The sequence below is a fragment of the Neohortaea acidophila genome (assembly GCF_010093505.1).
Source record: "Neohortaea acidophila strain CBS 113389 unplaced genomic scaffold BDY17scaffold_5, whole genome shotgun sequence".
NCBI classification, from domain to species: domain Eukaryota; kingdom Fungi; phylum Ascomycota; class Dothideomycetes; order Mycosphaerellales; family Teratosphaeriaceae; genus Neohortaea; species Neohortaea acidophila.
The window spans coordinates 715,380-735,672 of record NW_022985514.1 but is presented as its reverse complement, the minus strand read 5'-3'; the positions used below and the strand labels follow the sequence as shown (position 1 = coordinate 735,672).

Sequence of the window (20,293 nt, the reverse complement as noted above, 5' to 3'; positions counted from 1 at the left end):
AGTATGAATCAATGAGAGGAAACCAAACAACAAGGATAGCTCTTAGAAACGATTAGAGTACTACATATAGCTCAAACGCACTTTTCTCCTCCATCATCTCTCGCTAGAGAATTCATCTCTGCTCTATGTAGACTTCGTTCTGTGCTTCTTGGCATCAGCCTTCGCCGTGTGCTTCTTGGTGGTAGGCTTTGCCGTGGTAGTAGCGTGAATAGTCACTACGTCCGTTGTGCGGGACGTGATTTGCGTCACGAAAGTGGACAGATTTGTGGTTGTAACGTTGATGGTTTGGGTGGCGACGACGGTGCTGGTGATGTCTGCAATGGTGGTTGAGGTGCTCGTGGCGTCTGCAATGGTGTTCGAGGTGCTCGTGGCGTCTGCAATGATGGTTGAGGTGCTGGTGGCGTCTGTAACTGTCGTTTGGGTACTTGTGGCCTCTGCAATGGTCGTCTGAGTGCTTGTAGCTTCGGCAATGGTAGTTTGCGTGCTCGTGGCCTCTGCAACGATCGTTTGCGTGCTCGTGGCCTCTGCCGTTGTCGTTTGCGTGCTCGTGACCTCTGCTGTAGTCGTTCCGGTCGTGACAACATCCGAGGTGATGGTTGATGTGCTGGTCGTCGTAGTTGTCGCGCTTGAAGTTGCCGTGACGTCGATCGTCTTGACAAATGTAGTAAAATACGATGTGGTTGCGGCAGGGAGCGTGAAATCTGCAAAGTGGATTAGGGCGCGGTCCTTCCTAATATTGACGTCTGGCGAGGCTTACAAACGGTCCCTGTAGACGTAGTGGTATCCGTCGCCGCGACAAATGTGGAGGTCACGGTCGCCGTCTGAGTGGTAGTGGTGTCGACTATCGCCGTCGCTGTCGCTACGGATGTCGTCGTTCCCGACACAGTATTTTCGACTGTAGCTGTTGCAAAGACTGTCGTCGTCGCCGTTGCAGTGGTCGTGGCGCCAGTCACGGTGGCTGTGGAGGTAGCCGTCGTGGTGGCATCGTAGTCGGTTGAAGTCTTCGGTCCGATAGTCAGCGACAGCCTTGACAGATAGTGAAGCGTATGACCAGCCCTGTCCAAATCACACGCTGTTCCTCGCATCAACTTACCGCCGTAGTGGTGCGGCTCACCGTCGTTGTTAAGTAAGAAAATGCGAGGTTGGTAATGGTTGATGTTTCCGCTCCCCCCGTCTGAGTAAAGGACAATGTTGTGGTGGTGTATGCAAACGCGTAATTCGTGAGGGTTTGCGTCGTGGTGACATCGACCGTGGAAGTGCTCGTGGTGACGGCCTGTCGTTTTTCGTGCGCGGGATGTAGTAGTGCCATGTTTGCCGCGTTGTTGAAGGATGCTGGTGCGGCGTTGGAGAAAGCCAGCATGGCCAAGCCGGAGAGGATGGACCACTTCATGGTTACGAGGTTGTGTCTATAGACCAAAGGAGGGTAGGTAGTTGGTAGAACTGTAAAGACCGACTCGAGTGAAAAGCTTGCTAAAAGAACAGGAATGAATGGGGTTGATGTTAATGTGCGTGGGCGAGACAAGAGCTCTCGGCGGACAAAGGAGGTTGTTGAAACATAGCCGCGCGCGCGGCCAGCATCTTCTCTATATCACGTCGGACGCCTTTCACGGTGGCGCACCGGACAGGGAACGAGTCTTCGTATTCCTCGGCCGCGGAGAACAGTCGAGTCGAGTGCGTGGAAATTATTCTTCCCGCAAGCTTCCCTGTGGTCTCTGCTAGACAAGCCTTATGGCGCACCACCTTGAGCGCTAAGGTGTCTGGTCCCGGGCCGGCGAGGCTGACAGAAGCTAGATCCTGCAATAGGCAGTGATTGACCGTTGACAGCTTCATTTCCCGTCTTCCAGCCCGAGTCTAGCACCGGCGAGACCGGGAATGTGGCGCGCGTCCATCTGCTGACGGGACGCGCCACGTGCTGCATCGGTCCAAAGGCGTAATCAAAGCCCTTTTCTTTCGACGTGAGCCCGCGGAATCAAGCATTGCGGGAGATTGGCATGCGGCTTGGAAAGGGGCCAGGTCGGCTGGCGTGCCTCACCCGCGCATGTCCCATTTAATGTCGAGTGCGCTACGCTCCTCCACCTCTCTTTCTCGCTTCCCCGCGCCGCCCATCTATAGCTGCTGTTGACCTGGCTGTTTCTCCGAGGTCTCTTTACGTCCACTCTGCCAAAGGCTTGCCGTACATGGCAGCAGCTGCAATTGCTGATTGTTGAGCGACCGCCATTGCTGCGAATTCACAGCCTCGCCCAAACAAAATTCAGCCGTGGCACAATGTTATGCCCAAGGACGCCGTGGCGGGACAGGAAGAATTTCTCGTTCAGCTATGTTTATACACGCAGGATTCGGAGGCTGTGAACGGTCTACCATACCAAGCATCTCTCGCCCTTTGGTAAAGGATGTATAACACGAACCGTATTCCGGCACTTAGACTACAACTCTTCCTTTGCTGTGAAGATGCACTCGGTCTCGTTTCTTACGTCCTTGCTCTGATGAAAATCCCCATCTCGTCTCTTACGTTCCTCAAAATTTTCTTCGCTCGATGCCAGGGCCTTGAGGGCCTCGATAACAATGCTTGCTATAGCGATACTCGTTCAAGGTGCAGCCGCATTAGCCATCGGAGCCCGCGCAGAAGGCTCTCAGGTTATCAAAGTCGTGGAGAATGTGATCGAATTCAGAACGGTGCAAGGCAAGCCACCAAGTACCCGGGCATTGCATGCTGCTGCGCAGGTTCAAGGAAACACGGTACGATTGTTCGATTCCCAATTACACCCAACGCTCCCTCTCTGATGCACAAGACAGATTCCACTGGCCAACGTCGAACAGGGCAGCACCTTCATCGCCCCAGTTCAAGTGGGAGATCAAAACTTTGAGGTGCAAATCGACACTGGCAGCAGCGACGTATGGGTGGTGGAGAAGGGGTACACTTGTCGCAATCCTGACACGTGGGACATCGTGCCCAGCGAGAAATGCGCGTTCGGCAAAGCGTATACGCCCGACTCGACGCTCCGCCCAATCCCCGGGGTCAATTTCAACACTAGCTATGCCGATGGCGAGGACTTGACGGGCACCCTGAACTATGAGACGGTGGTTATGGGCGGCATCACGGTCGACCAGCAAGAGCTCGGCCTCGTCCATTGCGCCGGCTGGCAAGGCGACGGCACTTCGTCAGGCTTGTTTGGCTTTGCTTATCCCACGCTCAGCAACGTGTGGCCCGGCACGAATCCAAATGCCGACCGAGTCGGGGGACGAGAGGGGCAGTACAGCAACCTGATCTTCAACATGATCAACCAGGGCGTCGCTCCGATGTTCAGCCTAGCCGCCGCCCCGCGGAACAATGGCACGGGTTTAATGGCTTTGGGCGGCATTCCAGCGAATGTCACATACACTCCGCCTTTCATTGACACACCTCTCCTCCCGGCGATTATCGACCAGAAGACCGACGAGCCCGTCTTTACATACTACGCCGTCAACCCCACCGCCTTCTCCTGGACGAATTCAACTTCGGGCGAGACCACGACAATGAAGACATCGAAGCACGACACCAAGATCCAAAACACCACCGGCAGCGCGCAATTCAGTTTTCCCCACAGCTACATCGTCGACTCCGGCACGACCCTGACGTACATTGAGAACCGCATCGTAGCGGCGTTCGCAACAGCCTTCCACCCACCCGCAAGGTGGAGCGAGAACGCGGGCGGCTATCTGGTGCCCTGCGACACCGCCGCGCCCACGTTCAGCGTGCATTTTGCTAACGGCAGCATTTTGATGGCGAGAGAGGAGCTGGTGACGCCGTGGGGCGAGACGACGTGCTTCCTGGGCGTGCAGCCGGGGAACCAATCTGGCAAGGTGCTGGGCGGCACGTTTCTGAAGAACGTCATTGCCGTCTACGATATTGGGGCGAAGTTGATGAGATTTGCGCAGCGAGCATAGCGAGGTGCAGGTGTCTTATTATCTCTTGAGCGATTTGCACGTATGGAAACGTCTTCCAACGATTCCACCTGCCCTCTTGTCTTACTACATCGATGAGAGCTGGAAAGTTGGCGACGGAAGCAAATATAAATCAACATTACGATTTCTGTAAAAAAACTACACAACAAAAGCAATACGAGATAAACCACTCCATCGAATCCAACGAACGGCCACCCATTATACCGCGTTTATTATCCCCACGCCCATAATTGCGTCCTCCCAGTTCCCGCTTCACTCTAATGAGACTTCCTCTTCTTCGCGGCCGCATTCTGCACAGCCGCGGCGGCCGGAGTCGTGGTGGCCGCCGGACTGGCAGTCGTAAAGGCTTTGACAGTGATCAGATCAGTGGTTCGAATGCGCTGAGTCAACGTCGTCCTATCCGTGAAGATAACTTCGTGGGTCTTGGTGGAGGTAGCGGTGAGAGTCTGCGTGACGGAGACATCGGTCGTTGCGGTGGCCGTCTCGGTAGAAGTGTTGATCACGTCCGTCGTGAACGTGGCGAATGCAGTTTCGGTCGCTGTGGATGTTGTGGTTGCAGCTAGGGTCGATGTCACGTCTAGCGTGAAGAGCTGAGTGGTCGTTACGTCCGACGTGACGGTAGAGGTTTCGGTGGCCGTGTTTGTAATTGTCTCCGTCGCCGTGACGTCGTTCGTTACAACGGTGGTTGTGAGCGTCGTCGTAGCTTCGGCGGGGATCGTGAAGACTGCGAGAATGGTCAGGACGGGCTTCATCTACTTATGTTGGTAGGCGAGTGTTGTACCTGTCGTAGAAATGGAGGTAGATGTTTGTGTAGTCGTGGCCGGAATCGTAGTGATACTGGTCGTTGTCGAGGTGGCAGTTACTTCCGCAGGGATGGTATAGACTGCGAAAGGCAGTAAGCACGGGCAGTGAGGTAGTTTTCTTGTCGAGTCTCTTACCTGTCGTCGAGATAGACGTTGTAGTGGTAGTCAAGCTGTCCGTGGAAGCAATAGTGGTGAAGATGGACGTCGCAGTCGTGACGTCGGTGACAGTGCTAACAACGGTCGACGTCTGGGTGGAGGTCGTCTCTTCAGGGATGGTGTAGACTGTAGATGTGAGTCAGTACGTAATCGGTTTTACGGACGGGTCCTGAGGGCGAGTCTCATACCTGTAGTCGCCACGGCCGTTGTAGTCGACGTTTCCGTATCGAACGCGGTCGTCGTCGACGTGAGGGTGGACGTGAAGCCCGTCACTGTTGCCGTCACGGTGTCAATCGCGCCGACAGTTGTGAACGACGTAGATGTGTCGGTGATTGTGATCGCATCGGTGACTGTGATCGCATCGGTGATCGTCCCCGGGTTGGGGAGTATCGACCTCTCCTCGAGCAGGCCGCGCTTGGCTTGCCCGGCATGAGGCGCGGCGTTGGAGATGGCCACCAAGGCCAAGCCAGTGAGGGCGTACAGCTTCATCGTTTCAAGTGGAGGTCTGTCAACTACAGAGCGTGTGTGATTGTTGTTCACGAACGTGGATGAGAAAGAAGGTCTCTTGAGACAGTAAAAGAATGTGGAGGAACGGGGTGAAAGAGCGTAATCGAGACAGAAGCTCGCAGAGGAGAACGAAGGACTCAAGTTGTGATTGTTCTGACCTTTTCGAACCCGGAAAGATTGACCCTTTAATACCACGTCGAACACCATTCCCTGTAGCGAGCTGGAGGGCTGTGATGGTTGTGATGATCCTTGAGCCTTCCTCATTGCCAAATACAGCCTTGTTGTGTGCGCCAGAGTCATCCATCCTACAAGCCTCGTGTCGAGATATGGCTAAGCGAGCCGAGTGGCGCGCGCACCGTCTGCAACCGTGAGGGGACGGGAAGTCAGCCTTGCTCCCTGGAGAGATGGAGTCTGGCCACTAGGCTGACAAGGCTGGCTAGCTGGAGGTTCGCCGGATAGGTATGTATAGGAACGGGAGCCTTCATTTCGGCTCCGAATGGCGCCCGCGGTCTGCAGCCACGAGGAGGCGACATGCGGAGTTGGCTACTGGAAAGGAAAGGCGAGCTTGACCGCGAGCCGGCGAGGCTGGCGCGCGTCGGGGGCTGGCTGAAACGCCCGATTGGGAAAGAATTGACGGTTGAGGATCAATTTCGACATTTCCACCCGGACCCTCGTGTCGGCGAGGCCGGACACGTGCTTGCGTCCATGCGAAGGCGTAATCGAATCCCTTGTTCCTGATGTGTAGGATTGTCCAGGTGCAGATCTCGGGGAGATATCCGGCGGGGCCTGGTTGTGAATTCAAGCATTGGACGGTAGATGCTTATGTCTTCTTGCCAATTCCTTGGTTCGCTGTCACCCCTGAAATCCGCCAGTTTGCTTTGATGAACCCTCCCAACGCCACATCTGGTCCAGACCAAGGGCTTCCATTCCTTATCCCATCCGCCTCGCTCTCCTGCTCGCGAGAGCATCCGTCCGATTGCTCTACTAAGCGTGTAAAGAGAATGAGTTCCGCGGATGACTCAATTTTACATGCCCCACTCCACTTATTTACTGATCGCCTAAATCGAAAGTCATGAGTGCTCACTACATGTACACTGGAGCTCATCTCGACGTTGTACCTGACATGCGGGCACAGCATGGCTTCCATCAAACGCATCCCCGTCAGACTCCCAGCCGAGACGGTACCGACCAAGCGCGTGCTCAGAGACATTCTTGCCGCCTTCTTCTCCCATGAATGGCCCGCAATCGACCCGGAAAGCCTGGAAATGTTCTATAAACCCAATTTCAACAACCCCCACTGCACGGTAGAACGGCCCGCGCCACTAAACCGCACGCCCGCCGAACCATTGAAGCTGTTCATGAAGTTTCTGGACGAATCCAAGTCAGGCATTGCGGCATTCGAGCACTTGGCCCCGCGAGTGGAGCAAGATACGTTGCTTTGCCACGAGTATAGCCTGTCGGGATTGGGGGCCAAGGTGTATGGCTTCTTCCAGACCGAGGACGGGATGAAGGGCAGGATTGATGAGTTTTTGGACGCGCGGAACTTGGAGCCGGAAGACGTGGAAGACGCTGTTGTCAGAGCGGATATTGCTAAGGCCTTTGCTAATTTCCATGCGATGGAATTCACCCTGCCTAAGAGACCTGTGGCTGCCTACTACGATGCTATCGTACCGAGTCTCCGAAAGCACCATGAAATGGAGAGTCTCAAAGCACTGGGCAAGCAAGGAGGAGTGAGCATTGACGACCTGGTAGACTATGACTTCGCATCGAGAGTAGGCGTCGTGGTCAATGCGATGGAAGCCATCCGGGCCAAGGCCGGCTGGTGTCTTCACGATGTACAGTACATGAACACCATGGTCAAGAATCGCCCGCAGTCAGGTGAAAACAGAGTGGTTCTCATCGACTTTGAAATGGTCATGCGCAACTATCGCGGCTTCGACATTGGTGGGCACTTTATGCAAAAGATGTTCAAGTGGTTCGACGAGGAGAGCAAGATTGTTGACTGCAGAAAGTACACTAAGGCTGAGAAACGGCATTTCTGTAACGAGTACGCGAAGGAATGGAACAAGGTGACTGGCGACTCGGATACGGTGGAACAGGTTTATCTTGAGGCCGAGTATGGGTACATGCTGGCCATTGCATTTGACGTTCACAACATGCTGTGGTATATGAACAAGACCGACGGGCACGATCCGTTGGACCTGGACGGACTCAATAAGCTGTATAGCGAATTCGTAGGCCAGTACGAAAAACTTGGGTTGTAAGAATGTGAGGTCAATCGACTGATTGTTATGCTCCCGAAGACACGTATTGACTCGCCGGTTTGGCCGTCTCGACCGGCTGGCTGCCTTGCCTTTGGCGAAGGTGGTAGAGAGATAGCCTTATGGCTGACAAGCCGTGTTTTATCGGGAAACAATCTACATCCCACTTTGGACTGGATTGATAGTAGACTTCCGACGCCTCGATTGTTTTACATCTTCGATAATTGAGATCTTTCGATGTCGGACCCTCCAGAGCTCAAGTACGCAAGGCCGGGCGACAGAGGCGTGGCTGTGCACGGCGCAAGGGTTAAGGTTTCCAGCGTCAGGCATCAATATAACGACATCATCTTTCCAAAATCTGCCATCCTCACGACATAACTGTCACAAATCGAACCAAGATGGGCCGCACCGACGAGAACGAAGAGCCGCACGCCGGCTCGCCGGAAAGTGAGGAAATGCTTCCCCTCTACGACGAAAGCACGCCCTTCACCGCGTCTGAGGAGCTCAAAGCGCCCGACCCGAAAGCCACGCCGGACGAGGTGCGCGATTATCTGGTGCAGGCGATGCAGCGGCGAGGCGTGGGAATCGACCATGCGCGACGCATCGCTGCTTGCTGGACTATTGGCAACGGCCAGGAGCTGCGCGCCTACCCTGTCCAAATGTACCGTGATATTTTCGGCGCCGGAGACGCCTGGGTGGTGTACAAGGCCGTTAAGGGCCAGATTTACAGGGAGGAGAATGAGAAAGATCCCAACTATCGTCTAGGAATGCGTAAGTCAAGACACGGCTCGCGCTGCATGGCAATGCCCTCGTGAGTCTTCGCTGACTTCAGCCCTGCTAGTCTGCTTTTCTCTCGCCCTCCTTGCTCTGGCGGCGGGCGGTGCAGCGATCGGTGTGTTCGTCGCGAGCGTGGTACTCGAAACCATTGGATGGGTTGTGGCTTTGTTTGGCGGAATCTTTGGTGTCGTCGCTTTCTTTGCCTCATTTGAAGATCGGAATCCGGACAAAAAGGCGGAGAGCGAACTCAAGGCGGGATGGGTCATGACGCCCGCGAGCGGTGGGAATTCATAAGGCGCATTGGAGTGAACGAACGATCGTAATGAAGATTCATAAGCGCTATCTACTAAGCAGGCTAATCAGTCAAGTCATTGCAGCCATTCAAAAGATGCAAAACTCCGTTCCCAGGCCCACCTGTCCATATGGCACATCCTCTCACCACACCAGCACTTCCTTTCGTGTGTTGCACGAGATTCCGTTGCAAATCTCCATGTCCTCCAGGCTCAGCAGCGCATCGTCGGGCAACTTCTGCCGCGCAGGCCAGATCTCATGCCCCGCCGCCTTCTCCCGCTTGTAGTGCTCGGTAACGACCTCCCTCACAGTCTGCTGGAAGAACAACGGGCCCTTCTCCCATCGTGGATGGAGCTCGCCATTCATAATCACCCCTGCGTTTAGATTTTTTTGCGCGCGCTCGCATAAAACTTTATCTTCTGACATGACGCGAGCGTACATGTCGGCGATCAGTTTGAAGTCCTTGTCAGCGGAGTGCTTGTTGCGGTAGACTTCGTAGTGCATTTTGCATGAGCTTGCGCCGGATGGCAGGAATTTTTGAATCATCATGAAATGTGGTCTGTTTCTTATCGTCAGCCTGGCAGCCCTTGTCCGTTGATCAGATTTGAGAACTTACGATATGGACATGGAGACATTAGGAAAGTAATACGTGCTGTTAACATTGAAGCCCTGAGCCTTCTGTTCCGCAGTCGGAGCTTGGTCGTGCTGGATATGGCCCGCCTTGCCTTCGCAGTCATGGCTGTCGATGGAGAGGAAAGCAGGCACATCCGGGTGCGTGGTAGCACAATGGTAGCATTCATTAAAATTGTCCGCCAGAATCTTCCAGTTGTACGAGCCGTCCAGTTCATACGTGTGGTCGAGGACATAATCATCGAAGTTGAAGTCCTTGAATCGCTCCTGTTGATCGACGCCGTCGAAGTGCTCGGTCCACGGAACCTCCGGCTGGGCGGAAGCGTCCATGTTGATCCATACGAATCCGTTCACATCAATGTAAGTGTGGATAGGAAGTAGGCCATTTCTTGATTTGTCGAATCCTTGAAGGAGGTCATAGTCGGGTGCCTTTGCCAATTTGCCATCTAATCCATAAGACCACCCGTGGTACCTGCAAGCGAAGATTTTGGCATTGCCTTCACTCTTCTCCAGGAACGGATAGGCACGGTGGCGACACACGTTGTGGAAAGCGTTGACGGAGCCTTTGCGGTCCCGGACAATGATGATGTCGAATCCCGCCACATTGAATCTGAGGAAGTCGCCGGCATTCGCAAGGCGGGACTGGTGGGTCATGAAGAGCCATCGGCGAGAGAAGATTGCGCGTCTTTCGAATTCGTACATGTCCTGTGATGTATACCATGGCGCCGGCAAGGCTCGGATGGGAGCGGAGGTGATTTTCTTTCCTTGTTCGACGGTTGGCGGCACTGGGTTGGTTTTGGTGCCTAGGCCGAAGTATCCGAACATCGAAGAAGGCATACTTTCTCCTCTAGAGACGAGAATCTGACGTGCTCGAGAATATGTTCCGGGCGAACAGGGCCACTTGAGATGATTGGAGTGTTTCTATGAGAAGGACGAAGAGAGCAGACAAACCTATGAAGATTACAGTGATAGCATTTGACCAAGGCGATGATGACTCTCACCGCCGGACGCCATTGCCTCTTATCGTCCCTGCGGCTCCGGCGTGTGTCCACGCAAGCAAGATCACGAGGAGGGTGAAGTGCTCTGGACTGGGCGGCGACCCTTGATGTACCTTCCCAATTGGGCAAAGAAATCCATACGCCATTCCGGATGGGGCAACTTTTCGTCGACGACGGCCTTTCGCTTACGGTGAAGGAGGGCATCTTGCTTTCATCGTGTACGGGGCATCATGGATAGAAAGAGTTGTTGGTTATGCCCTCAATGATTGTGGTGAAATGGTGAGGTGAAGACCTGCTTGCGTGACGATGTGATCTCATAACCCAGCAGTGTCCGGGGAGGTGGAGTTCCGTGATGGCCACCTTAATGCCGGCGGTCAATGATGGAGAGCTGGCCAGACGATGCTTCACGTCGAGAACTCGAGGTCCTGCATGGAACTGTTGCTCCTCATCTTCCCCGCCGCCACAAGCGCCGGCTTCTGATCGATGTTGGCCTCGACCACGTGCAAGGCTGAGACCCTTTCGAGCTTCGACCGTCTGCCTCGGCTAAAGCATCCGAATATAATACGTGCCGAGACCGGTTGTGTTGTGCCTTTCTGCATCTAGCAACGCGGTAACATTGATGGTTGTTTAGACGATGATTCGGATGCTATAGATTCTAGCACATGCGAATCGGAACACCAGTCTCGTCAATCATTCAATCGTAGGTATCTTTGCCATTCAGATCTCGGCCGAAATGCATGGATGCCTCGTGGGTGTAAAAGAGATCCGTCAATGACACCAAGCAAATGCTTCCAGCATCCACAGCCTTGAAGACAATCGTAGGCCTCTACGATTGGAAGATGTCAACCTCCCGATCAAACTCCTCTCGGGTATGCATGCGACCAGTATGCTTAATCAGCGCGTCGACACTCGAACAAAAGCAATCGGCATCTCTGCCGCGATCATTGTAGCACAAAACGCACACATAATCCCCTTGGGCCGTGTGCGACTTGAGCACCAGTCTGGGATCAATGGTCCACGAGCCCTCGCCGCTCTCCACCACCCAAACCTTGTCGCCAGTCACAGGCAGCCGGAGGTCGCAGGCGGGGCATCGTTGTGAGCCCGAGGGCGCAAAAGCGGAACTCACGCCTTTGCGGTAGTTGTTTTGGAGGTCGTAGGCGTAGCGACAGTACAGTCCTTGCGGATTTGAAGCCGAGTCTGCGTTTGCTGGCAATGTGCGTGACCGGCGCGCCGGTGGGAACGAGTCGTCGATTGGTGAGGCAATGGCCGGGGCGGTCAGTTGGCGGGTGGGAGGAAAGACAGGTTGGTTCTCAAGCAACGCCGATGGTCGTCGGCCGGAGGTCTGAATCATTCGATTGTATTGATCGTGCAGAGCCTCGAGCGAGCCATCACGTGCGCGATTTTGCGCTGCAATGAGCCGTCGCACATCGGCTTTGGTCAGAGAGCGACCGCTCATCAAAGCGTCCTGCAGCACGTCGATTACGGTCTGCTGGAGCGCGATGACCTGTGCCTGCAATCGGTTCTCCGAGATGATGTCGCCCTGCGCGTACTTGGCGCCCAAGCGATCCACGTTATCCTGGAACTCGCGCGCAATTACGGCGCGCGAGCGACGCGCTTGCCGGTCAAAGTCGTCGCTGTCTCCATCGTCTCCCGTGCTGCGACGGCGGGGTTTGGGACGGCGGTTGCGGGATGTGGAACGCGACCGGCCGCCATTCTCCTCGCCGTTTTGAATTCTTTTGACTTTACGCTCAAGGTCGTTGATCTTGTCATCCTGTGAGGCGTCGAGCTTCTTCTGCTTGGACTGGAACCGTTTCTCTTGAACTTTATCGTGGAGGGCTAGGGAGGTGGAGAAGGTGCCAAGGATGGTGGTCACCAGGGTGGCGACCATGAAGCTCTTCTACAAGCGCATGCTGTCAGTATCTACGCGCCGGGGAAGAGGGTGTTCGTGGGAAGGCGTACCTTGAGCTTCCCATCATTGAGTAAATTCGCTAAATTCATAGACATGGATATTGACGTTGATTCGTAAGAGGTGAGATCAGACGGGTCGGGGTGGGAGGAGTTGTCATCTGCTCATGCCCAGCTCTCGCGTTACACAATGCGCTGGCGGTGAGAACAGTCCTGGAGAGATGGCGCCTTATCGTCGCGATCGGGGTCGGAGATGATGCGGTGCAAAGAGTCCAGCTCGAGTGCGTGGGAGGTGAGAAGCATCGTCAGGGTGCGGTGGATGGGAAATAGGGTGGCGCGCATTGCTCACCGCCGAGGGCCGTTGATCGGAGATGACGAAGTTGTGCAGGAGATCGAGGAATGCACCTTAATCGACTTAAGCTCGTCCCCACCTGGCGCTAACATTGGCGCGGAAATAGCTGTCGCATGTGGGGATTTCGCGAGTTGTTAGCCTGCCACACCAAATAATGGAAGAATCGTCATGTAAATCGCCTTCTTTTGCCACTCACCTCGCCGTCGCGCTCGTATATCGTTTTTGAGAGCGTATAACACGCTATACCACTTGATCTGAGGTGTTGTTAGTCGATATGGCCTCAAAAACGCGTCCATCACGTACCCCTCGTCCTACTGCGAAGGCTGCTGCTGCCACCACCACCACCGCTGCTGCCACCACCACCCCTGTGGCCATTCGCGCTACTGCCAAGAAGCGAAAGGGTGCTGCAGGCATCAATAAACGCGCCTTAAAGGCTCGCCGCCGTGAGCCTCAACCGGACGACGACAAGACACCTACTGCCGCTCGCGGCAATCTAGCCTCTTAACTTCTGAATCAAGTTGAGGTTAATGAGGACGACTTTATATCTATACTAAGCTCGTAACCGACTGTTGAAGAGGTGGATTTGACGGCTGCTCCTCAGGCTCCGCAGGAGGTGGTATATCAAGGCGTGTGGCAAGCGTTCATGGGCCTAAAGCCACCGGATATTAGATATAAGCAGGTGGTGTGTAACGGTGACGATCCCACGCTCTTTACGAAGGCTCGGATATGGGCTGCTTACGCTGCTAGTGTTGACTGCAGAGTGGTGCGGACGTTTGCAACTGTCTCATATCGCGAGCAGGCCAAAGGGGAGGCCTACAAGTCGGATATTGAGAGCGGATTCGAGTATGAGCAGCTAGTTGAACGCCTGCGTAAGTGGTCAGCGGATGGCCACACTGGATTGACCATGTACCTCAAGTTGTTTTGTCAAAAGGAGCTAGCTGCCGCCACCACTGCCGCTGCTCATGGCTCTCGAAGTAGCCCTGCAGCCGGAGCAAGTCAGCGAACGACTTCAACGACTCGCCATCTTGACGCGTTAGGAGATGAGGTTGAAGCGCTTGAAGGCGTAGGTGACCGAACCTTCTCGCTCCGAGCGCGCTGGCCTTGTAGGCAACAGAGCTGTCGTAACAACGGTAAGGAGGGCTATTGCTACTAGTTAGGCAGCGATTTAGCAGACAACCATTACCCCTTGCACAAGGACACCATGGTGGCTTGGACGAAGGAAATAAGGGACGGCAACCTCACTCACGACGAGCCATCTACTGCGCTCCTTCACCAGTTAGCGAAGGCTCGCGAGCGGCAGCTAGCGAGCTCCTACTCACACAAGAAGAGTAGTAACAACCCGTCCAATGGCCTTGATCGCTTCCAGCCAATCTTCAACCTCTTTCCTGGAGCGGTTGGCCCGTCCACTATGCAGTCAGCTCTTCAATATCACCATCCTTCAGGCCCTAAGCTGCCTTCTTCGCAGCCGAGCGATTTAGACCTAATAACGCGGACGGATCGCTTCTTCGAGTGGTGTGCCGACCAGCGCTCCTGGCGTGGCTACGAGGGTGCTCTAGACGATATAAGGGCTCGGTGGGATCAGAACCTGATAGATATTGATAGATTCAAGCTAGTGTCGACAGAGTAGTAGGATCGGATTAGTGTAAAGATTGGTGAGGTCAATAAGATGAGGGAGAGCGTGAGAAAGTGGAAGCAGCAGCAGTGACATCATCGCTGGCAAGGGGCACTCACTTCCGCATCGCGATTGTTTTACAACCACTTGACGGATTTTTGTTTTGAAAGTTAGAACCTCTAGAGAATAGCATACGGTATCAATGTCTATTTGCTTGTGAGTCAATCTGGTGTGGTTGTAAAGGTATAGCCATACTCGCGGCAGCTCGTCTTGCTTGAAGCCAGCGCCAAGACTTGAGATCAACAGCCTCACGAGCCTTACACTCGCCTTTTCAACTTCATCCTTCAACTCTCACTCGTAACCACAGTGCCTGAAGTACTCACGGCAGTCAGAGCCTATTGCGTGATCCACCGCCTCCTTCACGAAGTCTCCAAACACCGGAAACCCCCCTATTTCCTCCTAGTGCGCACGCATCCACGCCTTGAGAGTGTGAAAGGTGAGCTCGATGGGGTTAAAATCAGGTGAGTAAGGCGGCAGGTACTCGAAACGCACACCACGCTCTGCTAGCACTTCATCTAGCTCGAGGTTATGGTGGATTGAGGCGTTGTCCATGATAACAATCGCTCTAGGAGACAGGTACGGCAACACACGGTTAAGTAGCCACCAGACGAAGATATCCTTGTTAATAGAGCCTTGAATCACGAGCGGATCAGGCAGGTAACCGTTCACTATAAGAGCTGGCAGGATTGACCACCTGTCTGAGCGACTCAGGCGCCGGATATCCGTGCAGCTAATGCCTTTAGGTGACCATCCAGTGCGCCGAGCAGCTGTCTTCTCGTTCGCTCCGCTCTCATCCACGAAGACGAGTCGATCTACAGGCCAGTGTGCCGATTTGGTGCGCCATAACGCTCTTAACAGGTCGCTGCGCTGAGCCGCTCGTTGTTTACACACCTTACGCGTCCAGTTGGCTCTCGCTAGGCAGTCGTATATCGTCCTTTTAGCGACATCTACCTCAAACTCGTCCCACAAGGCAAGGGCCATCTCATCAGCGTAAGAGCTCGGGCGATCGTCGAGATAATCCAGTAGCCAGGCCACCTGAGCGTCCGTAAGCGCTCGCGGACGGCCTACACGACGCGTTAGTGCTGGATATGGCATGCCAAACAGGTCAAAAGACAGCCTTATCCGCTTAATCGTCCGTTTACTCAACGTCAACTGGCTAGCAATCTGCGTGGCCGTAAGATCCGTGTCTTCGAGCAAGGCCTGTACCTGCCTACACACGTGTTGCGGCAGCCGCGAGCCAGTAGGAGCCATATGGAGCTAACAACACCTCAGATTCAGTGATATAACGATTTTTCAACAACACAGAAGTGGCGACGGCGAGGTGGGTGGCAAAAGAAGGTGATTTTATCGCGTTTCTTCCATTTTTTGGTGTGGAGTGCTAACTAATCGCGAATTGCGGGGATGCGACAGCTATTTCCGCGCCAATGTTAAGCTTCGCCTTTACACAACCTTCCGGCCCACCAGGCTACGTGCCAGAAGATGTGGTTCACCTTTCCCGCTCGCCAGCAGTCTGGCGTTCCTCGCAAACATCGAATGTATAGCATAGCAGGTCCTGAATGAAGTCCGGGGCTCGTTAAGGCTTATTACAAGGGAGATAGTACATCCCGTCTGCAGGCTGCGTGCTGGAAGAAGCAGTCATTTCCTCTGGCACGAACCACTTCTTCTGGCACGAACCACGTCTTTTGGCACATAGCCTGTCACTTGCCATACTTCCTCACGTACGACTTCCCCTTATATGTCAATACCAAACCATTGCGAAGTGTCGTAAGAGTGCGCATTAGTACCCACAGCTATTTACAGCTGCTCTCGTTCTGTCATCTCATAGAATCTTCGACACGGATACCTCAATGGAAGCCTATCTGTAAGCTCACGTGACACGGGCGTCGAAACCACAGCCTTGCTGCATGTCCGAAGCATCTAACATGGCGAGGCATTACGATGCCTTCTTCTTCGGCTAGCTGAATATAACTATCTTCTCCTCTTCCACATCTGCGGCTCGCGCAGGGGATATCGCGAAGAAGCAGGAAATGGCGCCTCTACAGCGGGCGAGGCATGACGGCGTCGGTGTGAGGCGAGTGAGGGTCGCTCCTTCCCTACAAACGCGCCTTCCTGTTCAACCATCACGACACTCGACCCGTCCCGAAACCTAAACGATTGAAAATGAGTCATTCGCACTTTCAAAATTCTCAAGTTCACGATCTCTTCACTGTACCCTCCCATCCTCCACACCATACCACATCCTTCACACCACGCCCGCAAGTCGAACGATGAGCAAACGCAAACGCAAGCACAAAGAAGAGTCCGAATCTGACAGTGACGATGGCGGCGTCTTGTTGCGTAAGTCAGACTTCTCCGGCTGGGTTTCTCGGCGATGACCTTTCCGCTCAGCGCTGACGTTGCGATGCTAGACCAATCAATGAATACGACCAAGACTAGTACTGAAGGTGCGGAGTTTTCACGCGGGCATGTCAGCCCGTTGCCCGCACCGGATGATCTCTCTACGATGCCGATCAACGCTGCCGAGCCTGCTCGAGACGGTGCGGTGACTCCATTTGGGCATTCCAGCCCAATTCCCGCACCAGACGATGTTTCTCAAATGCCAATTGGCGAAGCCGACCCTCCTGGTTATACCGAGCCTGAACCCACCTCGACGACAACTGCCCAATGCATCCATCCTGGCAGAAAGGCCGAAATCAGCATGGCGAATTGCAGTCTGTGCGAAATGCATGTCGACAAAGTCTGGCAATGTGCTGGGTGCGGTCACCAATGGTGTGCAGACTGCTACAAGACGGTCTGTTACCATCTGCCGAAGAAGGCATACCTGAAGGGGAGGGTGTGCGAAGACTGTGGTCAGAAAGCGGACAAATCGTTACTCTGTCCGGCGTGTCAGAAGACATTCTGCAAACCGTGCTATAATATCGCGACGGAGAATGCCAGCAGGAACAGGAAGACGAGGAAGAGACAAAGGAAAGGCACGATGCCGTATGAGCACATTGCGTACAACGAGGAGAAGAAGGGCTTCAAGTAGATAGCACGTCTCTACACAGAATCATCATCTTCCCTTCAATCTCTCATCCACCATCCTCTGCACCATCTTCTCCATCATCGAACCCCCATCCCACGCACTCCCTTCGAAGTACGCAGTCACGCTCTTCTCCACGTACTTGCCCACCATGTCCACCTCGACATTCACATCATCGCCCTGCTGCTTCCGCGCCATGACCACTTTCTCCTGCGTGTAAGCGATGAGCATCACCTCCCACCACCCCTCGGCATCATCCACATTAGTGATGGTAAGCGAAGCGCCATCGAGCGTGACATAGCCCTTCTTCACAATATACCGCAAAACACTTCGATCCCTCGGTTGCAGGCGGAACGTAATCGCATTCCCATCCGGCCGCGTTTCCACAATCGACGCAATCGTGTCCACATGCCCTTGCACGAAATGCCCGCCCATGCGAGTGGTGGCGCTCACGGCTCGCTCGAGATTCACGCCGCTGCCTTCCTTCAGGCTGCCCAGGTTGGTGAGGCGAAGCGTCTCGGGCGACACGCCGACTTTGAATTCGTCTTTGCTGAACTCCGTTACTGTCAGACAGGTGCCGTTGATGCTGATGCTGTCACCGAGATGCGCATCTTCGAGGATCGCGGCGCTGTTGGAGATGGTTAAGGAGGTGCCGCCGCCTCCGCTGGCTGTGGTGTCATGCTGGTCGAGGCGGGTGACGGCTGGTGGGTGTCAGCGCCATTCCGAGGAGTCGAATGGATGGCTATGGCACCTACTTCCTATGGTCTCGACGATTCCTGTAAACATGGCGCCGGTGTGGAAGGCGAGATTCTGCCGAGTCGTGGCTCTCTTGTGTACTGATGTCGTATCGAAATTGTCTTGTCAATGTCATCGACCAGTCCGAAGTCGGAAGCCGAGGCAGGATTTCCCTGGGCTCGAGGACGCCATGTCTTACAATCCTTCGCATCGAACTGCATTTTCATTCTTACTCCGATCTCTCTTCTTCTGAGCATGTGATGCGGAGGCGCAAATAGACCCGAATCTACGCCATGTCCCTACATCGTACTGCGCGCTTCTTGAAAGTCGCGTCCTGGTACACGCCTCCCATTCACCTCCGGCAAAGAAGATGGCACTCCGTAGACGCCGCAAGCCTGCCCCTCGCCGGAATCAAAGTCCTAGACATGACAAGAGTGCTGGCAGGAGTGAGTTGCTCTGAAGGGACCCCATGCCGGGACTCAATGGCTCACGCGTTCCACAGCCTTACTGCACCCAAATCCTTGGAGACCTCGGGTAGGCATAGTTGACGCAGTACGGCCATCTCCGGGTCTGTCTGCATTCGCGCAGCGGTTCGCTGACTTGCCTGTCGCAGTGCCGAGATTATCAAGATTGAGCATCCGACTCGAGGAGACGACACCAGGGCGTGGGGCCCGCCTTATGCTTCGTATACCGCAAGTAGCGGGAAGAAAGGTGCCGGCGAAAGCGCGTACTTCTTGGCTGTAGGCTGTCCTGTCGCTTCAAAGCGATCGCTCGCACTGACGAAGCGTCTAGGTGAATCGGAACAAAAAGTCCATCGGCCTCAACTTCCAGAGTCCATCGGGAAAGGAAATTCTGCATGGCCTGGCGAAGGACTGCGACGTTCTCGTGGAGAATTACCTCCCCGGCGCTTTGAAGAAGTATGGCATGGATTACGATACTCTGGCAAAAGTTAATCCAAAGTTGATCTATGCGAGTATCACCGGGTACGGGCAGGATGGGCCGAATAGCAACCGCGCCGGCTACGATGTCATGGTCGAAGCGTGCGTATACTTTGTGCACTGATGATGTTCATGAGCTAACACTGCACCAGTGAAATGGGATTGATGCACATCACCGGCCATCGCGACGGCCCTCCGGCAAAGGTGGGTGTAGCTATTACCGACTTGACTACAGGCCTATATACCAGCAACTCCGTCATGGCCGCTCTGCTCCACCGGGGGAAGACCGGGCGTGGTCAGCACATAGACGTCGCCCTCTCCGACTGCCAGGTGGCCAGTCTAGCCAACATCGCCAGCTCCTCCCTCATCAGCGGCAAGCCAGACACAGGGCGATGGGGCACTGCGCATCCCTCCATCGTTCCGTACAAGGGATTCAAAACCAAGGATGGAGACATCATGCTCGGCGGAGGCAACGACAGACTATTCGGTGTCATCTGTGACAAACTTGGGAAGCCGGAGTGGAAGAATGATGCCAAGTTCAAGACGAATGCGGATCGCGTCCAGCATCGGGAGGAGCTCGAACAGCTGATTGAGGTGGAGACGAAACAAAAGTCTACGGCTGAGTGGCTGCAACTATTAGAGGGCAGCGGCATGCCATACTCGGCCATTAACGATGTCAAGGCTACACTGGAGCACGAACACGGTGAGTCTTTGCAATTCCTCTCCATGAAAGTTCTCTAACAGGAAGCAGTTCTTGCGCGGAAGATGGTAACAGAGGTCGAGCACCCCTCTTGCGGGCCGATGAAACTCGTCAGTCCGCCGGTAAAGTTCTCCGAAGCAAAGCCCAGCATACGCAGCCCGCCTCCCACTCTCGGCCAGCACACGCAGGAAATCCTGTCGGGTCTACTGGGCATGAAGGGCGACGAGATCGAAAAGCTAAAGGCCGAAGGCGTCGTAGCTTGATCAGTTGTGGTCTGAGTCCGAGCTAAATTAGATGAAGTGGAGGCTGGTCGGCAGGGAGTGAAGACTATTTTTCGCGCCCGTCCGCGTTGGAGCGCCTGCGGTCGTATAGCTAGGGCGAGCAGATGCTCCATGCCATGGGCGACCGATGGGGTGTGAAGTGGACGCAGTGTGGAAGACAAAAACGCCATAAATTCTCGGCAGTCATAACATGCATTAATCTCTTGCAAGCAGTGTAGCCCGCCCACTCCCCATCTGCGGCCGTCGCAGCGATACATATTCAAACCTCCCCAATGTCAGTAAACCTCAAAAGCACATCCATACACCGCCACAGCCTGAATCTC

General features: G+C 54.5%; 12 protein-coding genes across 12 annotated transcripts; 6 read left to right on the top strand and 6 right to left on the bottom strand.

Annotated features, from left to right (window-relative positions):
- Positions 1 to 41: 41 nt before the first annotated feature.
- BDY17DRAFT_345837 (uncharacterized protein) lies at positions 42 to 1,502 on the bottom strand. The gene is made up of 3 exons (XM_033738086.1): positions 1,094 to 1,502; positions 758 to 1,001; positions 42 to 701 (listed from the first exon to the last, which is right to left on the bottom strand). Exons 1-3 carry the CDS (start codon positions 1,388 to 1,390, stop codon positions 124 to 126), a joined length of 1,119 nt encoding a protein of 372 aa, XP_033589790.1. The 5' UTR covers positions 1,391 to 1,502; the 3' UTR covers positions 42 to 123.
- Positions 1,503 to 2,446: 944 nt separating this feature from the next.
- BDY17DRAFT_297041 (aspartic peptidase domain-containing protein) lies at positions 2,447 to 4,104 on the top strand. The gene is made up of 2 exons (XM_033733538.1): positions 2,447 to 2,736; positions 2,794 to 4,104. The coding sequence occupies exons 1-2, from the start codon at positions 2,563 to 2,565 to the stop codon at positions 3,922 to 3,924; spliced, it is 1,305 nt and encodes a 434-aa protein (XP_033589789.1). The 5' UTR covers positions 2,447 to 2,562; the 3' UTR covers positions 3,925 to 4,104.
- BDY17DRAFT_143416 (uncharacterized protein) lies at positions 4,095 to 5,823 on the bottom strand. Its single transcript, XM_033729537.1, has 4 exons — positions 5,090 to 5,823; positions 4,881 to 5,027; positions 4,724 to 4,825; positions 4,095 to 4,666 (listed from the first exon to the last, which is right to left on the bottom strand). The coding sequence occupies exons 1-4, from the start codon at positions 5,706 to 5,708 to the stop codon at positions 4,200 to 4,202; spliced, it is 1,335 nt and encodes a 444-aa protein (XP_033589788.1). The 5' UTR covers positions 5,709 to 5,823; the 3' UTR covers positions 4,095 to 4,199.
- A 465-nt stretch (positions 5,824 to 6,288) lies between these two features.
- BDY17DRAFT_297038 (choline/ethanolamine kinase) lies at positions 6,289 to 7,892 on the top strand. Its single transcript, XM_033733537.1, has one exon. The coding sequence runs from the start codon at positions 6,545 to 6,547 to the stop codon at positions 7,670 to 7,672; it is 1,128 nt and encodes a 375-aa protein (XP_033589787.1). The 5' UTR covers positions 6,289 to 6,544; the 3' UTR covers positions 7,673 to 7,892.
- On the top strand, positions 7,890 to 8,841 carry BDY17DRAFT_297036 (uncharacterized protein). Its single transcript, XM_033733536.1, has 2 exons — positions 7,890 to 8,440; positions 8,511 to 8,841. Exons 1-2 carry the CDS (start codon positions 8,068 to 8,070, stop codon positions 8,738 to 8,740), a joined length of 603 nt encoding a protein of 200 aa, XP_033589786.1. The 5' UTR covers positions 7,890 to 8,067; the 3' UTR covers positions 8,741 to 8,841.
- A 40-nt stretch (positions 8,842 to 8,881) lies between these two features.
- Positions 8,882 to 10,204, bottom strand: BDY17DRAFT_250031 (Rieske [2Fe-2S] iron-sulfur domain-containing protein; the record flags this gene model as incomplete). Its single annotated transcript, XM_033731029.1, has 2 exons — positions 8,882 to 9,296; positions 9,354 to 10,204. The coding sequence occupies 2 exons, from the start codon at positions 10,202 to 10,204 to the stop codon at positions 8,882 to 8,884; spliced, it is 1,266 nt and encodes a 421-aa protein (XP_033589785.1).
- Positions 10,205 to 11,191: 987 nt separating this feature from the next.
- On the bottom strand, positions 11,192 to 12,369 carry BDY17DRAFT_323966 (uncharacterized protein; the record flags this gene model as incomplete). Its single annotated transcript, XM_033737109.1, has 2 exons — positions 11,192 to 12,262; positions 12,325 to 12,369. 2 exons carry the CDS (start codon positions 12,367 to 12,369, stop codon positions 11,192 to 11,194), a joined length of 1,116 nt encoding a protein of 371 aa, XP_033589784.1.
- A 527-nt stretch (positions 12,370 to 12,896) lies between these two features.
- On the top strand, positions 12,897 to 13,659 carry BDY17DRAFT_323965 (uncharacterized protein; the record flags this gene model as incomplete). The annotated part of the gene is made up of 3 exons (XM_033737108.1): positions 12,897 to 13,065; positions 13,198 to 13,491; positions 13,601 to 13,659. 3 exons carry the CDS (start codon positions 12,897 to 12,899, stop codon positions 13,657 to 13,659), a joined length of 522 nt encoding a protein of 173 aa, XP_033589783.1.
- A 2,159-nt stretch (positions 13,660 to 15,818) lies between these two features.
- On the bottom strand, positions 15,819 to 16,725 carry BDY17DRAFT_297027 (uncharacterized protein). The gene has a single exon (XM_033733535.1). It carries the CDS (start codon positions 16,524 to 16,526, stop codon positions 16,263 to 16,265), a length of 264 nt encoding a protein of 87 aa, XP_033589782.1. The 5' UTR covers positions 16,527 to 16,725; the 3' UTR covers positions 15,819 to 16,262.
- On the top strand, positions 16,562 to 17,210 carry BDY17DRAFT_310262 (uncharacterized protein; the record flags this gene model as incomplete). Its single annotated transcript, XM_033735420.1, has 3 exons — positions 16,562 to 16,631; positions 16,703 to 17,048; positions 17,072 to 17,210. 3 exons carry the CDS (start codon positions 16,562 to 16,564, stop codon positions 17,208 to 17,210), a joined length of 555 nt encoding a protein of 184 aa, XP_033589781.1.
- A 96-nt stretch (positions 17,211 to 17,306) lies between these two features.
- BDY17DRAFT_297024 (riboflavin synthase alpha chain) lies at positions 17,307 to 18,223 on the bottom strand. The gene is made up of 2 exons (XM_033733534.1): positions 18,072 to 18,223; positions 17,307 to 18,017 (listed from the first exon to the last, which is right to left on the bottom strand). Exons 1-2 carry the CDS (start codon positions 18,100 to 18,102, stop codon positions 17,347 to 17,349), a joined length of 702 nt encoding a protein of 233 aa, XP_033589780.1. The 5' UTR covers positions 18,103 to 18,223; the 3' UTR covers positions 17,307 to 17,346.
- Positions 18,224 to 18,476: 253 nt separating this feature from the next.
- Positions 18,477 to 19,952, top strand: BDY17DRAFT_250971 (CoA-transferase family III domain-containing protein; the record flags this gene model as incomplete). The annotated part of the gene is made up of 6 exons (XM_033731125.1): positions 18,477 to 18,497; positions 18,554 to 18,585; positions 18,665 to 18,791; positions 18,844 to 19,091; positions 19,142 to 19,692; positions 19,738 to 19,952. 6 exons carry the CDS (start codon positions 18,477 to 18,479, stop codon positions 19,950 to 19,952), a joined length of 1,194 nt encoding a protein of 397 aa, XP_033589779.1.
- Between the last annotated feature and the right edge of the window lie 341 nt (positions 19,953 to 20,293).

What these genes read in the sequence shown, in the direction of transcription:
- BDY17DRAFT_345837 (XM_033738086.1), bottom strand. Translation starts at nt 1,390, where the DNA reads ATGAAGTGGTCCATCCTCTCCGGCTTGGCCATGCTGGCTTTCTCCAAC. An exon ending in TGAGCCGCACCACTACGGCG is followed by an intron (nt 1,002 to 1,093) that starts GTAAGTTGATGC and finishes ATCGGACCGAAG; the next exon opens with ACTTCAACCGACTACGATGC. An exon ending in TACGTCTACAGGGACCGTTT is followed by an intron (nt 702 to 757) that starts GTAAGCCTCGCC and finishes TCCACTTTGCAG; the next exon opens with ATTTCACGCTCCCTGCCGCA.
- BDY17DRAFT_297041 (XM_033733538.1), top strand. Translation starts at nt 2,563, where the DNA reads ATGCTTGCTATAGCGATACTCGTTCAAGGTGCAGCCGCATTAGCCATC. An exon ending in CGCAGGTTCAAGGAAACACG is followed by an intron (nt 2,737 to 2,793) that starts GTACGATTGTTC and finishes TGCACAAGACAG; the next exon opens with ATTCCACTGGCCAACGTCGA.
- BDY17DRAFT_143416 (XM_033729537.1), bottom strand. Translation starts at nt 5,708, where the DNA reads ATGACTCTGGCGCACACAACAAGGCTGTATTTGGCAATGAGGAAGGCT. An exon ending in AACGGCCGTGGCGACTACAG is followed by an intron (nt 5,028 to 5,089) that starts GTATGAGACTCG and finishes TCACATCTACAG; the next exon opens with TCTACACCATCCCTGAAGAG. An exon ending in AACGTCTATCTCGACGACAG is followed by an intron (nt 4,826 to 4,880) that starts GTAAGAGACTCG and finishes TGCCTTTCGCAG; the next exon opens with TCTATACCATCCCTGCGGAA.
- BDY17DRAFT_297038 (XM_033733537.1), top strand. Translation starts at nt 6,545, where the DNA reads ATGGCTTCCATCAAACGCATCCCCGTCAGACTCCCAGCCGAGACGGTA.
- BDY17DRAFT_297036 (XM_033733536.1), top strand. Translation starts at nt 8,068, where the DNA reads ATGGGCCGCACCGACGAGAACGAAGAGCCGCACGCCGGCTCGCCGGAA. An exon ending in CAACTATCGTCTAGGAATGC is followed by an intron (nt 8,441 to 8,510) that starts GTAAGTCAAGAC and finishes CAGCCCTGCTAG; the next exon opens with TCTGCTTTTCTCTCGCCCTC.
- BDY17DRAFT_297027 (XM_033733535.1), bottom strand. Translation starts at nt 16,526, where the DNA reads ATGGTGTGGAGGATGGGAGGGTACAGTGAAGAGATCGTGAACTTGAGA.
- BDY17DRAFT_297024 (XM_033733534.1), bottom strand. Translation starts at nt 18,102, where the DNA reads ATGTTTACAGGAATCGTCGAGACCATAGGAA. An exon ending in AATCGTCGAGACCATAGGAA is followed by an intron (nt 18,018 to 18,071) that starts GTAGGTGCCATA and finishes GACACCCACCAG; the next exon opens with CCGTCACCCGCCTCGACCAG.